This window comes from Paroedura picta, chromosome 3, assembly GCF_049243985.1.
Source record: "Paroedura picta isolate Pp20150507F chromosome 3, Ppicta_v3.0, whole genome shotgun sequence".
In the NCBI taxonomy this organism is placed as follows: domain Eukaryota; kingdom Metazoa; phylum Chordata; class Lepidosauria; order Squamata; family Gekkonidae; genus Paroedura; species Paroedura picta.
Window position 1 is genome coordinate 95,302,395 of NC_135371.1, and position 16,268 is coordinate 95,318,662.

Consider the following 16,268-nt stretch of genomic DNA (forward strand, 5'->3'; position numbering starts at 1 on the left):
GTGGAAAATAAATTATTATTTGAGTAGCATTTGGACATAGAGCATGTTGCTAGAATACACTGTTGAGTAGGAGCATTAAAAATCCTTTTGCAATAATGGCAAATGACTTTTGCAATGACTTTACAAAAATAATTCTTATAAATATATTTCCAAACCAGTAATAATTTGATACATCATAAGATAGGCTGCCCATGAATAAAGTCTTTATGAGGTACACTGGAATGGTCCTCAATGAAAAAGTTGCTATCTATTTTTGGTCCTTGCAGGTATAAAATTGGGAAGCAAAGAGAAATGAATGCATAGAATCATAGAACAGGAAGGGCTCACACAGGCCATCTAATCCAACCCCTGCTCCATGCAGGAGCAGCCTAAATCCAATTCCATTCCTGAATTACTCTTGACTGAAAAAAAAATTCTTATATGTAGTCAGTACCATTCTACATGTAGTTTGAAGCCATTACTGTGGGTCCTATCCTCTCCTGCCAATAGGAACCTCCTCTAAGTGACAACCTTTCAGATTCTTAAAGATAGGAGTCATGTCCCCTCTCAAACTCCTCTTCTTCAAGCTGCTAGTTCAAAGAGAACAGTTAAGCAGATGAAATTTACACAAAACTATGTTGACCATCAATTGCCAAATCAACTAGTGAATATGGCTTGTTAAATTTTAATAAAATGCCTTAGAAATCAAGCAAAAACAAGTCACCATAAAAATCAACATGAAGATTAAGCAGAATGCTGTCTAGCTATTATTTTCAAGATAATATCTTTTTTTGATAGGCACGCATTTTCTTAGAACAATCATAATTTTGGCTAATTGTCAATTGGGGTGTGTGATATTTTTTTTGGTACAGGTCTGTTGGACCTGGAAAAATTTCAGGATTTCCAAAAAGATCCTGGATTGTTACCCACCAGCTCAGTTTTGTGCAGGTATTTTTTTTTGGGTCTGATAGACCTGGAAAAAAAATTTTTTTTTAATTCTGATTTTCCCTCCAGGCCAAATAGACCTGAGAGGCAAAATACCATTTTTTTTAAAGGCAGTGCAAAGCTAAGTCAATGGGGAACAAATCTGCTCCACATGGACACAGCCAGTCCTGGCTGGGCTCACTTCTGCTGCAGTCTGGATTAAACCAGGCTGCTGGAGAAGCCAGCTTTAGGAGTTGCTATGCTGTGCAGAGTACATGGCTCTGGAACTCCTGGCTTGCCTCACTTCTGCAGCCCACTTTAAACCAGGCTGCAGGAGAAGCCATTGTAAAGCCCAGCCTGTAAGGAACAATCTGTTCCCAGAAGCACAGCAGATCCTGTAGCAGGCTGTTTCTTGGGTCTATTGGACCTGAGAAAAAATGTCCCCAAAATTCTGATTTTTTTTCTTTGAGGTCCAGAAAGAAGAGAAGAAAAATAGCAATGCATAAGAAGTTAGCCCCAAGTAAAACTGGCAAGAACAGTCTGCACCCTGGTGACACAGTTGATCTTCAGGCTGTTTTTTGCAGTCCCTTTAAAATTTAAAATTTCTATAAAATTTAAAGGGACTACAGTAGAAGCCTGAGAAACAGCTGCTGTTTTTGGATCAACATGGTAATTCTTGAATATATCCAGAGTCCAGGGGAGGGAGAGTGTCAGGTTTTTTTTTAGAAAGCCTGGGTACATTTGGGATGTGGAAATCTACTCAAAAACGGTAAAATATTTTTCAGGTAGATTTTCAGCTCATGTGCATATCCTTAATTGTCGACCTTTCAGGTAGCTCTAGTTGAATTGAATGATTATGATAAACATTCTTTCAAGTGTTCTTTAGTTAACATGCTGTCATCTATAAATAATGTTTATGTATTTCTCTGAAGCAACCCTATGTTTAATATATTTTCCAACAGATAAATGAAATTAAAGAAAAAGTTAAAAATATTCATAACTACGTAAAAGAAATTGAGAATTACGTTCACGAAAGGAAAGAAGAATACAAACAGGTAATCTCTAAATCAAGTTGATATTTATGTTTCAGAGTAGTAAGATTTTAACTACCTTTTTTTTCTGCTGTAGCAAAAGGAATCTGAACTCGATGAAGTCAAAGATCAGTTAGCTGAATGTGAGAAAAAGAAAGAGAAGATAAATAAAGAAATGGGAACTGTTAGGCAAGATATTGATACTCAGAAGGTATTTTTCACTTGTTTTAAAAATTATTCCCAATATTAGATGGATATTTGCTGCCTTTTGTATTATACCAAATTGCTGACAGCAGACCAGATTCTGAGGAAGGGATCTCCTCTGTTTATAGACAATGAATTTATAACAATAATAATCTGCCAAGCTGTTTTAGTCAATGTCAGTTATTGAGCTTTATGCTTACTCTGGAGTATTTTACCATGGCCTTTTCTAGGCATTGCACATAGGGTAAAAATTTAAATTTGTGTGATGGGCTAATATGATTTACTTAGAGACCCCGTAGTGTACTTATGTCAGAGCCATTTAAAAACAAAATTTAAAGTATTTCATTTCTGTAAAATAAATGAAATCTAGTTTGGCTGCTCAGCCTTGCTTATATACAGCCATTGAACATGCAAATGCTATCCACTAACACCCACAAACAACCAGTAAAGCTGTTCATCTCAGATTTCACTTAAAGCTGTCCAGAAGTGCCATTGATGTCAAAGTTCACTTAGGTTTCATATAGTTGAGTACATAGCCTGCTAACTCAAACTAATGCTTATGTTTATCAGATAATAACTGTAAAAAAAGATGTTTTTTTAAAAAAAAAAACCATTAATACATATCATTTGAATTTAGATCCAGGAGCGGTGGTTGGAAGATAATCTTACATTAAGAAAAAGGAATGAAGATCTAAAAGAAGTTGAAGATAACATAAAGCAGTATTTGAAAGAGATGGGAGAACTGCAAGTCCCACAACTGAAAAAGTATAATCTCATCTTCCATTTTTAAACAAAAAATACTTAAAATTGCCAAACAGCAGGTTGTGGGTATTTGCATATGATTTGCCACATCCTGACAGGGGTATCGCTATTAGACAAAACCATCTTCTTTTGTTCAGATAATCTCTTAACTGTAGGTAGCTCTATGTATGGTTGTCTCTGCGGCAGAGACAGCACAAACCATTTGACTGCTTAAAAAAAGTGGTTTTGAAATGCTGTGCAGTCGAATGCATTTGGAGAGCAGGTGGTGAGAGTAATTATGAATGGGAGCAAGCCTTAGAGGTCTCAGTTTATGCAGGATAATATTTGAGGTATCTTAAAAACTAACAAAATGCATTCCATCATAATTTTTCATGAGTTATAACAACCTTATTCACATGCCTGGGAGTGTAAATGCATCAGGCCTGAGTTAGATACACAACCTCTGCATCTGAAGAAGTGAGCTTTGAATTGAGAAAGCTTATGCTGGGATGCATTTTGTCTTTAAGGTACCTCTGGACTCCTCTAATTTTGCTGCTATGGAAGATGAGGAGGAAAGCAATGTATATGGAGGCAGAAGAAAAGGAAGGAATCCACCCTGGGAATTCCTGATCACCACATTTGAATTGAGCCAATGTCTGTCCTTCTATAAACCATATTCACTTCAATGTCCTTAAATTATTTCTCTGTCTCAATTTTAACTTCAATATTTCTCTTAATAACTTTTCCATTATACCCCTGCATTTTTATGTAATCCAAACTGTCAGTTTCTCATGTTCAGAGTTGCAGTGCTCCCTGATTCCTTTTGTCTTTCACTTATGACTAACTGATTACTTCCTAGGGAACGCCAACAGTTAGAGGAGAAAATAGAAGATTTGAAAAGAAATCACAGCTTAGCGCTGGGTCGACAGCATGGATTTGAGGAAGAGATCCTTAGGTTTAAGAAAGAACTGAGAGATCCACAGTTTAAGGATGCAGAGGAAGAATACAGGAAAAAGATGATTGTTATGAGAACAACAGAGCTGGCAAACAAAGATCTCGACATTTACTACAAAGCACTGGATCAGTGAGTAATTCTGTGTGGTTGTTATCTTTCCCATACAAAGTAACACAAATAGTCTTTTGCTTTCTTTTCACAAGCCAATAACATACAGTACTTTAAATCAGTAAAGTATCTTCTTGCATCTTATTTATTTCATTTTATTTTTATCCTGCCCCTCCCCCTTCAGCAATTGGGGCCCAGTGAAATTAACAACAAGCTTAAAGACTGGCAAATGTATTTTGGCATAACCTTTCATGAGACAGAATTTACTGTCAGGTGTGTAAAATATTGTATTCAGTTGGCAGAAAGACATCATCAACTCCAGGTCAATAACAAATCCTTGACATTGCAGGACTATTTTGTAAGGCACAAGGTTGACCTGGCATGTGTGACTGAAACTTGGACACGGGAGGGCAAAATGGTCATCCTGAAAGATCTGGTCCCACTTGGGTTATTGGTCCTTCATCAGCCTCAGCTCCGTGTGTGGGGAGGGGTTGGTCCTGATTCGGGAGGCTTACACATTCAGGGCTCTCCCAGCGCCATCGATCCCGGGAGTTGAATGTGTCAGCCTAGGATGGGAATTGGCTGAGAACATGGCCATCTGATTGGTGTACTGTTCACCCACCACCTCCAGATGCCCTGTCAAGCTTGCTGAAGGTGGTGGCCGCCTGGGCATTGCAATTCCCTAGACTTTTGATTCTGAGGGACTTCAATATCCACGCAGACTTGCCATTTCTGGGACTTGGCTTGGACATGATGTCGGCCATGGTGGCATTGGGGTTCTCGCAATTTGTTGCTGGCCCTACTCACCAGGCTGGCCATACCCTTGAGTTGTTCTTTGGCCCTGGGGTAGAGGTAGATCTGGTGACAAGGCTACCAACTCCTCCCCGTTTGGGTGAAGGGCGTATTCATCAGATCCCAGTCTTACTTCCCGTGCATACAGTTGCCTTAATTTAGAAATATCTAATGCCTTTCTCAAATTTCCCATCTGGTAATCAAAGGGTCATCAGGAACCATTGGCATCTATAGTTCACTTCAGGATATCTCAACCTCCCAGGTCATTCAGTGAGGAACCTGAAAGTAGCTATTTTATTGCAAAAGAATTTCAGTAACAGATTGGAATGGGAAATGGCTGAATTGCAATTTGTTGTGATGCTTGAACGGAATAGTTTAACAAATTGCAGTTTGTTTCTTTCTCTCAAACTAATATCTTATTATGAATTGTGGTTTGAAATCCTACTTTGTAGGCAAGAAATAAACAGTTCCTTGGATAGCACAATAACATAGCTAGTTTTAAACCAGGAAGGTGTCTGTCTTAAGGTAACTATGAGGAGTGTGAACACTGTGAGAATATTGTGGCTGATTTTTATCATAAATATAAGCCATGACTTGGTGGCATCTGAATACAACCAATGGATATGTACAACTAGAATTGTAGTACTTTCTAAGGGAGTGGGCGTGCCTATTCTAGCTAGAGATTTAATCTCATCGTTCCTAGAGTGCAAAACATTAGGTGGATTTAGTATCTACTTTTCTGATTTAGTAACTAGCTTTGTATTCTCTATGTGTAGTTTTTTTAGTCTGCTACTGATCTACAATATTTGGGATGAGGTTAACCTATGCATGCATCTGCATTTTAAAATAAAGTTCATTGTAAAGTACAGATACGTTTTATTTTGCAAAACAGAACATCAGCCATGAATTTAGACTTTTAATTTTATTTTTGAGTTTCAAAAGTCATTTGCATATTAGTCTTGTTTAAGGGAGAAAAAAAATGCTTAGGATCACTTGAGCAAATTGGTGTGGAAAATTTACTTCCAATAGCTGCAGCTCGAATTCACATTCTGCACAACTGACTGGCAAAACATTTATTGGTAAATTGTACCATATAAACTGAGTGGATGGATGTGACCTTTCTTCCTGCATCCCCCTAAACCCGCTGCTAAGAATTGAATGACAGTTAGTAGCATAAATCGGGTGAAGTGTGGGATGCTGAAGACTGAGAAGGAATGGACAGAAATCCCCCTCCCACCTTGAACAAGTGTTTACTCTGTTCACAAAAGACCCTTTTCACAAAAAAGGAGACAGTAAGTTCAGCTAATTCCCTTTAAACCTCATCCTCCTCACACTGAATTCTACTCTACTAAGGAGAAACTCAAAGCTTTGGAAGCAGCTTTTGGGAAGCATAGAGGGTTACAAGGCGAAGAGGGAGATCTGTCCCTTTCACTTCTTCTGTTCAGGGGAACCAACCCAGTATTTATTATACAAATAGGCCCCTGCTAGAAAGATTATCATTTAATTTCAGCAAATAGCTTTGAAAAACTTCATGGGATAGAACGGCCCACGCCCGGTCAGAGAGGAAGCAAAAGCTGTCCTAATGCGCTGCCATCTTAAACAGCCAGCTCCCAGGAACACTTCAGGAATGGTCAGTGTGGGAAAACCATTTGTGGGACTTTGGCACTGACGTATGTGTGGAAACTCCTTTAATAAACTTTCCCATTGCACATAATTTCTTGTTTCCTGACCTGTTTTTATTATTGTTATTAAATATTTGATTTCTAGGCTGCCCCTCCCTGCACAGCAGTCTTCAGGGAGCTTACAACACAGAATTTATACAAAAATTAAATTCAGAAGCATCATAAATAAAAACAGCATAAAGCAAAACACAGGCCAGTGTTTATTATTTCTACCAGTTAGGAGTAGACCTCCTATAATTAAACCAGTGGAGTTATTCATTTATATGTAAAAACTGTTGTATAGCAGTTTACTGTGGAACAAATGTTCTATGTGAGACATTTCCATAAAGGAGGCAGCTCTGCAATTTGTGAAAGTAAGTCCTGGCAACTACAGTTTCACAATTACAACGTGAGTGTGGAACTATTTTAAATAGCTTTGAATGAAGCTGCTGTCGTGTCCGCTCTCTGCCGGAGCCAGGAAAGTTTAGTTAGAAGTTTATTAAGCTCCACCTTGGTGAGCTTCCTGGCATTTCTTTTAACCTTCTCTCCTCTATGGCCAGGTTTTATTGCTCTGGGAGGCTTTCCCTCCCCCGCTGTGAGAACACTGAGAAACCCTCTCTTATCACCCTGTGCCCTTGGTCTGTTTGGAGGATGCTGGAAATTTACTGTTGAGAACAGTAAGGCCAGACCAGATGTCTTCAACTATTCGCACCTTTTTAGATCAATAGCCTTTTCCTATGTGAACCCCTCTTCCTCCCTAAATTACCCCCCTATAAATACCCCTATGGAGGTGATCCATCCCTTTCTCTATGAGTGCATCTCCTGCGCCTACCATGCTGTACTTCACATCATTTTATGAAACCTTTCAATAAAGACTATCTTCTTAACACCACATGTGTCCAGAGCAGTTCTATTTGAGAGGGTCACTTCTGATCAAGCAGAATCAGCCATGGTTCATAACAGCTGCTGCAAACTGGGAGGTTTTCCACCACAAATGTTCAAAAAAAGGTGTTCAACTTTCATGTGACTGCAATTTCAAAACGCTTCAGATTTCACTAGGAAACTTTAATGCATGTATCAGAATGTAAAAGACATGTTCTTAAGCTCTAGCAATGAGAAGTTTTATCTAGCCCAAAGAGGGGGGGAAATAGTTATGGGAAAGAAAAGTAATATTAGCATCTTTTAAAAAACAACGTATTGCTACCATTTTCTATTTCTGCATTCTTATCTGATGCAGCATAAATACGCAACTTGTTTCACCGGCAAAAATAACCATGACTCAACATTAAACATGCTTGATATTATCAGATGGAGAGCTGCTGTGTAAGCCTTTACTATACTGGCAGTTATGACTAAATATAGGTAACAGGAATAACAGAAACTGTACTTCTGGGTATAATGGAGAATGAGGGTGTTCCATGCTGAGTTTTCACTTTCCATTAATACTTCTTCCTTCCTTAATGCTATTTGCTTAACCAATGAAATGGCATGCAGTTTTTCCAAGTGCCATGCCATCTGAGGGGTGGGGGAAGGTTGTATGGTATAGTTCAATCTTGGAAGTTAAACAGGGGGTCAGTACATGGAAGGAAGAACACCAAGAAAGACTCTGAAAGCAATGACTGATCACTTCCACTTCTCACTTGCCATGAAACTACTTTGCTGAGGTTGCCATAAGTCAACTGCAACATGATGGCATTTTACACACATGCTAACAAATGCAGTGACCTCTGATACGCTAATTGGCACAGATATATCTTATGCCAAGCGTGATCCAGCTGTTTAAATGCACAATAGAGTTCCCGTATGTAGGAGATCAATACTGACTTCATTTAGGGAACCTCTCATCTTATAAAATGTAATGTATGCAGCTTATCCCCAGGGATGGAGTTCACAGGAAAGAAAGCTCCTGTGTGTCAGCATAGATCTGCTGTTTCATGTCTAGTACTGAAATCAACACATTTGCAAACAATAAATTATATTATTATAGTTTTGGGTTTTCGGCATGTTAGCTTGATCAAAAATTTTTTTACATACTTGTATTCCTGTTAGGAATGGAGTTATTCGACAACATTTTAAAACTTTGGCTGTGCATGACCTTTTACTCCATTCTTTAGATAGCCTATATTGCATGTATAATATCATGACTACACAAATATTTTGTTTTGAAGCAACAAAAAAATGCTTGTTTGAAACTCAGAATCTTCAGGACATTTAAAAGGCTTATGAAAATACACTGGATTTTTTGTTTTTGTGTTATGCCTTTAGTTTTGGTGCGTTCTAAATGCTTAAATAATGGGCTAATACAGAGACAACACACTTAAGACCTTGCAACTTTAATTGTTAGTACAGGGCTAATGGGATTTATTGTACTTCATTCCAGAAGGAATCTGTTGTGAGCTAAATTTTCACATGTCAAAGTATAATGCAGCTGACAAAGTGGACTCATAAATTTCTTAGTTTTTAATGTACCACAAGACTTGTTATAAAGTGTACTTACCATTGTTTAGTGGTTCCCAGCCTTCTTTGGGCCGGGGACAGGGGGAGAAGGAGGGGCGGGCACGTTTGCGCCGGCGCCTCCTCCTCTCAGCATGGTGCTCACCGGCGGGCGCAAACACTGGTGCACCTGCGCCTTCCTCTCCCCGCCACGGCCCAGTACTGAGGGCCTCACAGCCCAGTACCGGGTTGGGGAACACAGGTTTAGACCACAGTTATTTCCCACAGTGGGACACAGTGGCTTGCAATATGAAAAACACGGGAATGGGATTTAATCGTGGTAAGCCTGGTAAGCTTTTGACAAGAACAAGGAAAACAGTGTTCATATATTTTAGAAGTGATTTCTAGATTCAACTTGTGGTGTTACTGACATGTATTTCTAAAATATTCTAGCACAAGTTGATATGCTTTAAAAAACAGTGAGCTTAATGAGCTGAAGTGGCTTTCTCCTTTTCCTTTAGTGCAATAATGACGTTTCACAGCATGAAAATGGAAGAAATCAACAAGATAATTCGTGATCTTTGGCGAAGCACCTACAGGGGGCAAGGTATGGAAAAAATAACTTAGTCTCCTTAATTTTGAATTATATATTATTTTAAAGGTATTGGATGGTCAAAGACAACTGACATATATGGAAATAAGAAATACATGTAGAATTAAAACAGTTCTAATACCATTTCTAGCATTAACTATCTAGAAGGGGGGAGGCATACAAGCAAGTTATATTAAAGATAGCATTCCAGGGTGGAGCCTGAAGAGACTCTTCCCCTTATTAATAACCTGTAGTGTCATCTTGGCTTGCATAGTAGAACCATCCTGGCTTTTCCCATTAAACGTATTTCTTATCTTACTGTATTAGCCTATCTCAACATTCCTTAGGCCTCGAGAAACCCGAGAAGTGGCACAATTGTGCAGAATATGGTTGGACAGCATAGCTGTGTACATGCTTGCCTGGGCCTATTCCCCTTTCCCCCCCTTCCAATCCCCTCATTGGCCATTTCGGGAGGGTGGGTAGGTCAACATGACCATTTATAGTTATATCACCCAGTAAAGGCTTAACAATGTATCAATATATAAAAATTAATGAACTCCTGCCCATTCGGGAAACCCAGGGCCATCAAGAAACCCCAGGGTTTCACGGAACCCTGATTGAGAAAGCTTAGTTTTAGAGAATCATAGAATCATAGAGTTGGAAGGGACCTCATGGGTCATCTAGCCCAACCCTCTGCACTATGCAGGACACTCACAACCCTATCACTCATCCACTGTAGCCTGCCACTCCCTTGAGCCTTCACAGAATCAGCCTCTCCGTCAGATGGCTATCTAGCCTCTGTTTAAAAATTTCCAAAGATGGAGAACCCACCATCTCCTGAGGAAGCCTGTTCCACTGAGAAACCGCTCTAACTATTACGAACTTCTTCCTGTTGTTTAGACAGAATTTCTTTTGAATTAATTTCATCCCATTGGTTCTGGTCCATCCCTCCGAGGCAATAGAGAACAACTCTGCTCCAGTCTGTATGGCACCCTTTTAAATACTTTATGGTTATCAGATCCCCTGATAGGCTAAACAGACCCCTCCAGGCTAAACAGACCAAGCTCCCCAGGCTTTCTTCATATGTCTTGGTCTCCAAACCCCTCACCATCTTTGTTGCCCTCTTCTGGACACACTCCAGTTTGTCTACCTCCCTCCTCAACTGGGGTGCCCAAAACTGAACACAGTATTTCAAGTGAGGCCGAACCAGAGCAGATCAGAGCACTCTAAGAAGGTCGACTCGGAATAATACTGTGGTCTGTTCAATAGTGTTTACTCCCAGGAAAATCCTCTTAGTGTTGCTCTAATAATGTATGCTGGTTATTCCCTATCTGGCATAAGATCAGGGTCATAATGGTTTCTGTATTTTGTGGAATGCTGGGATACAAGGTTTTATCGCTAATGCCTATGGAGAGAAATGTGTCAGCAATTCATGGAGGAGACAGCTGGGGCATCTAAGCAGAATTTTCTCTATGGATAGCAGAAACAACCATAAAAATGTGCATGTATCATTAACCCAGAATATTTTTTTCTAGCTGTATACATGTAGCATGGTTGTATTATTAGTTAATCATATGAGACTTTTGGGGCATTGATGCAAAAGGTGGACTTAAGGATAGTTATCAGGTTGCTTCCAAGCCTCAATATCTAGAACTTTGGTTTCCCATTATGTACTGGTGTATTTTCTTCCTGCTATAGATATTGAATACATAGAAATTCGGTCTGATGCAGATGAGAATGCTTCTGCTTCAGTGAAGAGAAGGAGTTACAATTATAGAGTGGTAATGATAAAAGGGGACACAGCTCTAGATATGAGGGGCAGATGCAGTGCAGGCCAAAAGGTAGGTAATAGGACACTGGATTTTTTTACTTTGTGTACATGTTCAGTATTGTTGTAGTACATTGGCTCTGATGTCAGTTCTTGGGATGTGTTGTGTTTAGATTAACACTTATCAATTAGAATCCTTTGTGGACTGAAACAGATTGATCCTATAATACCAGAGAAATCTGAGGTAAGGCAAAGTACTTGGCCCATGGCTGAGCAAGCATTTGCTTTTATCCAGATCCTCCTACCTACCATACCACGTTAATTTCTTAACACCCACTCAGGGCAGCTGTCCCGCCCCTGAGTGCCTCCTCCTCCAACCAGCTTGCCTGTCCAATGGCCAGCCAATTGCCTTCCGTCCCCCACCCCTAACCACCCCTTCCTCCTTCCACTCTAAGGCTCGGAGGTTGCAGATCCCTGCTGCGTGACAGTTGCTCCTGCTGGTGAGTTCCCTAACAGCTGCCTGAAGCCTTTCCAAGTCCTGGTGGGAGGCCGTCTGCAGAGTTCTTCCACTCCATTCCCCTAATCTATCACCCGTTGTATTCCTGGACGCAATGCGCTTAGCCTCTAGTTTAATATAAATCTTGCTCCTTAAATTTAAGGATTAAATTTAGCTGCAGTGATTTAATTTTTAAAAAAGCAATGGAGGCAATACATTCAATATTTTGTTCTGGTTTAAATATCTGTTGTATTAACCAGTGAAAGCATAGTAAGTCATTGGATAAATTGTTTCTTGAGCAAAAAGTAGGTGGTGGTGGGGAGTGAGGTCTCATTAGATACCCCAAGGTCATTGTATATGAAAACTATACTTACCGTGTCTCTTTATAGTAGTGAGCGATTGCTAGAGTTTGGAATTTATTGCTGAGAAATCTTGCTAACATTACCATGTGTCAGAGACAAGAAGTGAGAGGAATGAGATACTTTGTATAGAGTTGAAATAGAGGATAGCTGGAGCGAGATGGAAAGAATAGTTGTGTCTTAGGATCTTGGGATGAGGTGTGGTGTGGAGAGAGGTGGGAGGTTGAAGGGAGTTAGGAAGACAAATAGAACAGGATGAAGATGTTCTCTCTTGTTGAGAAAAGGGTCAGACTAAATCTTGGGTGTTGGTCTCTAGTATCATTTTTTTAATCAGCCAAGGACTTGATATTTTAATTCTGACTCTGAAATTCATGTAATGATATAGCTAGCTATTCTTCACTGGAATGGCCAGAAGATAAAGCATGAATAGTCCTTGTAATCAGGTAATTTGTAGCTGGCAGGATAAACGGTCTGTTTTGAGTTCAAACAACAAGTCCAATGACAATTCTGAATCCTGGCTTGATATGGACGAAGCCTTTCCTTTATTAACAGCTTTTTTGGCCAGAAGTCTTGAGTCCTATAGCAAAATCTCAGCTCAAATATCAATGGCTTTTGTTATTGTTACTTGAAATATGAAACAATGACATTCTTGGGACTGTGAACTAGTCACAGCTATATAAAGGATCTTAATCTAAAAACCAGCTGAAACTTTGTGAATTTAAACCAAGTAGATAATATAGTCCTATGCTAGTCTTGGGATCCGTGCAGACAAATTTGGGTTAAAGATTTACAATTTTATTTTCTTTCTGTTTGATAGTACAACAGAGATCTGAAGAGACATGGCCTTTGTTTGTGTATGTATGTGGAATGTATGTAAGTGGAAACTGATTTGATCCAGTATGTGGAGTTCACCAGTAGATACATAATACAGAGTTAAGGTTATAGGAATAATTTTAGTATGGCGTTTTCTGACTTAAATGTTTGAGTTGACTCCAGTTGAGACCTCCTTTTTTACCATTTTAATTTGGAATGACTTTTCTAAAAATTAAGATGTTCTTTACATTTAATTTAAGTGACCATCTAAAGTGTTTGCTTTTCTGCACCTATATATTAATTTTCAATGAAATGGTAACACTGAACCTACATCTGGTCATTTATAGCAAAGAATCTTCTTCATGTGGAAAGTCAACATGAGTAGGAGCTTCCCTGTAACTTTTTAAAAAAATATTGAGGAAATATTTTGGTATGCGAGAGCATTTAGTTACATCTGCACCCACGTTTAAAATTGTACAATTTGCTATATCAATAACAAAGCTCTAGATGCATTTATTTTGGGAATGCTTGTATTTGGCAAAGGAACTGAGCTATGGGGCTCTGTTTTGGTTTTAGGTTCTTGCTTCCCTCATTATTCGCCTGGCTCTAGCAGAATCCTTTTGCCTCAACTGTGGAATTCTTGCATTGGATGAGCCCACCACTAACCTCGATCGAGAAAATATTGAATCCCTTGCTCATGCCTTGGTGGAGTAAGTGTCTTCAGATTCCAGTGAGAAGCCTTTAAGACAAATCTGTCCAAAGTTTTTTTTTTCTTTTGAGAGGGGAGGGTTAGAAGATCAGCCATAATATACCATTATCCTATTTTAAATATTTAAAAATCAACAAGCCATCAGTAAAAACATGCATATGACAAAAGCAGTGGTGGAAAACCTAAAGTCTCCTTGTTATTTGCAAAGGTCCTGATTGTCTTGCTGAAAGTGTACAACAGTGGTGCCTACTGGACTTGCCCAGGAAGGCTGTTCCTTAGATCTCGCCAGTGCATGAACTTTTCTAGTTCCATTTCTGATCAATTCAGGATGTCAGCAGTTAGTTTTTCTGGAAGACCATTGTAAGTATGCAACACCTAGTCCTGCAGGAGATCTCAGTATTGCAGCTTCAATACACTTCATTAGTCAGTGATTTAATTGGGTGCCTGATGGCAGCTTGTAGAGGCACATTTTGACCCATGAGTTGCAGATCTCTGTAGACTGACTATTAATGTCTTTCCAAGTCTAGGGTGATAGAGGGTGAAAGCAGCGTTTGGATAAAATATATGGCCACAGCTTTATTGATTACAGTCAAAGGAGCACTGGTGTAGCTTGGGGACAGATACAATTGAGCCTCCCACCTGCCACCCAATATCATACCCCTGTAATGGGGGATAAAACCATGGCGTGGCAAGACGGGTGATTCATGTGGGCATTGACCTCTGTATGGTTCCCTTACCACCTATTGCTCTACTGCCTGAGAGTCTCCCAAATGTTCTTGCTGCTACACAACTAAAACATTGGAGCACATGGCCTGCCAATCTCAACTGAGAAAGCAAGCCACCACAGCAAAAAGATCTAAACAAATTGAAAGAGAGGAGCCGACTCCCAATGAGCAGCTGAGCCACAAGAGCATGTGGCCTGTTGATCAGCTGGTCTTTTAAATATCAGTGATAAGAAGCAAACTGAAGAAGCAGAGAAGATCGGATCAAATTTAAGGAGATGAGCTGACTGACCTCTGCTTAACAGCTGAAACGTGAGTGGCACACTGATCAGCTGCAGAGCACTTTAAATCCTTAGGAAGGAAAAAAGGAAGAGCTGGGGCAGAGCACATGATCTGGAAGCATTCCTAGTGTGCTGCAGATTCAAGCTGTAGAAAAACGAAGAGAGGACAAGTTAGTTGGAGGTGTGGGCTACTTGGGCTCTCATCCCCTGCTCTCTTCAGCCATGTCTGTAACTGCAGGGGCCCAGTCACTGCTGCTGGCCCACTCCTACAGCCTGAAGGCAGCACAAGGCTGCAACCAGATTGACTTCTACTTGCTCAACTCCTGGACTGCAAGGGATGTCTCCCAGAGATTAGAAGCCATATTTGTTCTGACTGTCAGCAGCTCTCCAGGGTATCTGGCAAAGATCTTTCACATCATCTGCTACCTGAATATTTTAACTGGAAATGCCAGCTTTTGAACCTGAGTCATGCAAACCAAATACTGTAGCACTGAGCCATGAATCCTCCCCTAAGATATCCATGAAATAGAGAATGGTTTCTCCATGACCCATAATACTTTATTACGTTTCTGCTTAAGTGCATAACATTTAAACAGTTAAATATATAATAAAGCTTTGTATTCCTAAGTAGTATAATAATGACTTACAATAAACTGAAAAGTTGGTTCTTACAACATAGAATAAAATAATTTAACTATAGATAACTTTGTTTTGTTCTGCTGCACATCTGGTAGCTGTCAAAAGATAGGACACAAGTTTTGTTTATATGTTCTAACTATTCTATTTTTTCACATATTTTAACAGGATAATTAAGAATAGATCCCAACAGCATAATTTTCAGCTACTTGTGATAACACACGATGAAGATTTTGTGGAACTTTTGAGTCGTTCTGAGTACGTTGAGAAATTTTACAGAATCAAGAAAAATCTTGATCAGTGTTCGGAGATTGTGAAATGTAGCGTCACTTCCTTAGGATCATATGTTCATTAAATGTTCATTTTTCAAATATTTTGTTATAGGATTGCTCAGTAATATTATGGGGGAGGGGTTCTTTAACTGGCCAACCTCTTTTACTGGAGACTTTTTGTGTTGTTGAATATATAGCCTGTTGAAAATGATCAAACAAATACTTTATTGATCTCCATTTTCTCTTTAATTCAATAAAAAATGGAAGTACCAAAATGTTTGCTTGTGTGTTGAGAATACTTGCTGTGCCCTGGGCTTACTGTTGTGCATTTAAAAGGCCACCCGGATTCCCCCCCCCCGGAACCATTCGCCAGATGTTTGGAAGCCCCTGGATGGCTCGAGCAGAGTTGCCTGAAACTCAACCCCTCCAAGACGGAGGCCTTGTGGCTGGGCCATAGGGGGGCAGACCAGGAAGCGCACTTACCCTTTCTGATGGGAGTGTGTCCCAGGCCAGAAATTTGGGAGTTATTATTGAGGCCTCACTAACACTCGAGACACAGGTCAAACGAGAAGCTGGCCAGGCATTTTTCCATCTTCGCCAGGCCCGGCTACTAGCACCCTATCTGTCCCCAGAACACCTGGCCACAGTGATTCATGCAACGGTCACATCCAGAATAGATTTCTGTAACTTGCTGTACGCTGGCGGCCTTTGGGCTTGATCCAGAAGGTACAGCTGGTCCAAAACACAGCTGCTAGGGCCCTCACAGGTACATCTTGGAGGGCCCATATACAG

The 16,268-nt window shown here is 39.9% G+C and overlaps 1 protein-coding gene across 3 annotated transcripts in view; it reads left to right on the forward strand.

Annotated features, from left to right (window-relative positions):
- The window catches only part of RAD50 (RAD50 double strand break repair protein), a 45,590-nt gene extending 29,845 nt beyond the window's left edge, over positions 1-15,745 (forward strand). For all 3 annotated transcript variants that reach the window (XM_077326907.1, XM_077326905.1, XM_077326906.1), the window contains 8 exons: positions 1,866-1,958; positions 2,032-2,145; positions 2,776-2,903; positions 3,739-3,963; positions 9,350-9,435; positions 11,119-11,261; positions 13,433-13,566; positions 15,373-15,745. In XM_077326907.1, coding sequence (XP_077183022.1) covers positions 1,866-1,958; positions 2,032-2,145; positions 2,776-2,903; positions 3,739-3,963; positions 9,350-9,435; positions 11,119-11,261; positions 13,433-13,566; positions 15,373-15,559 — 1,110 coding nt within the window. In that variant the 3' untranslated portion in view covers positions 15,560-15,745. The remainder of the gene's footprint in view (positions 1-1,865; positions 1,959-2,031; positions 2,146-2,775; positions 2,904-3,738; positions 3,964-9,349; positions 9,436-11,118; positions 11,262-13,432; positions 13,567-15,372) is intronic.
- Positions 15,746-16,268: the final 523 nt, after the last annotated feature.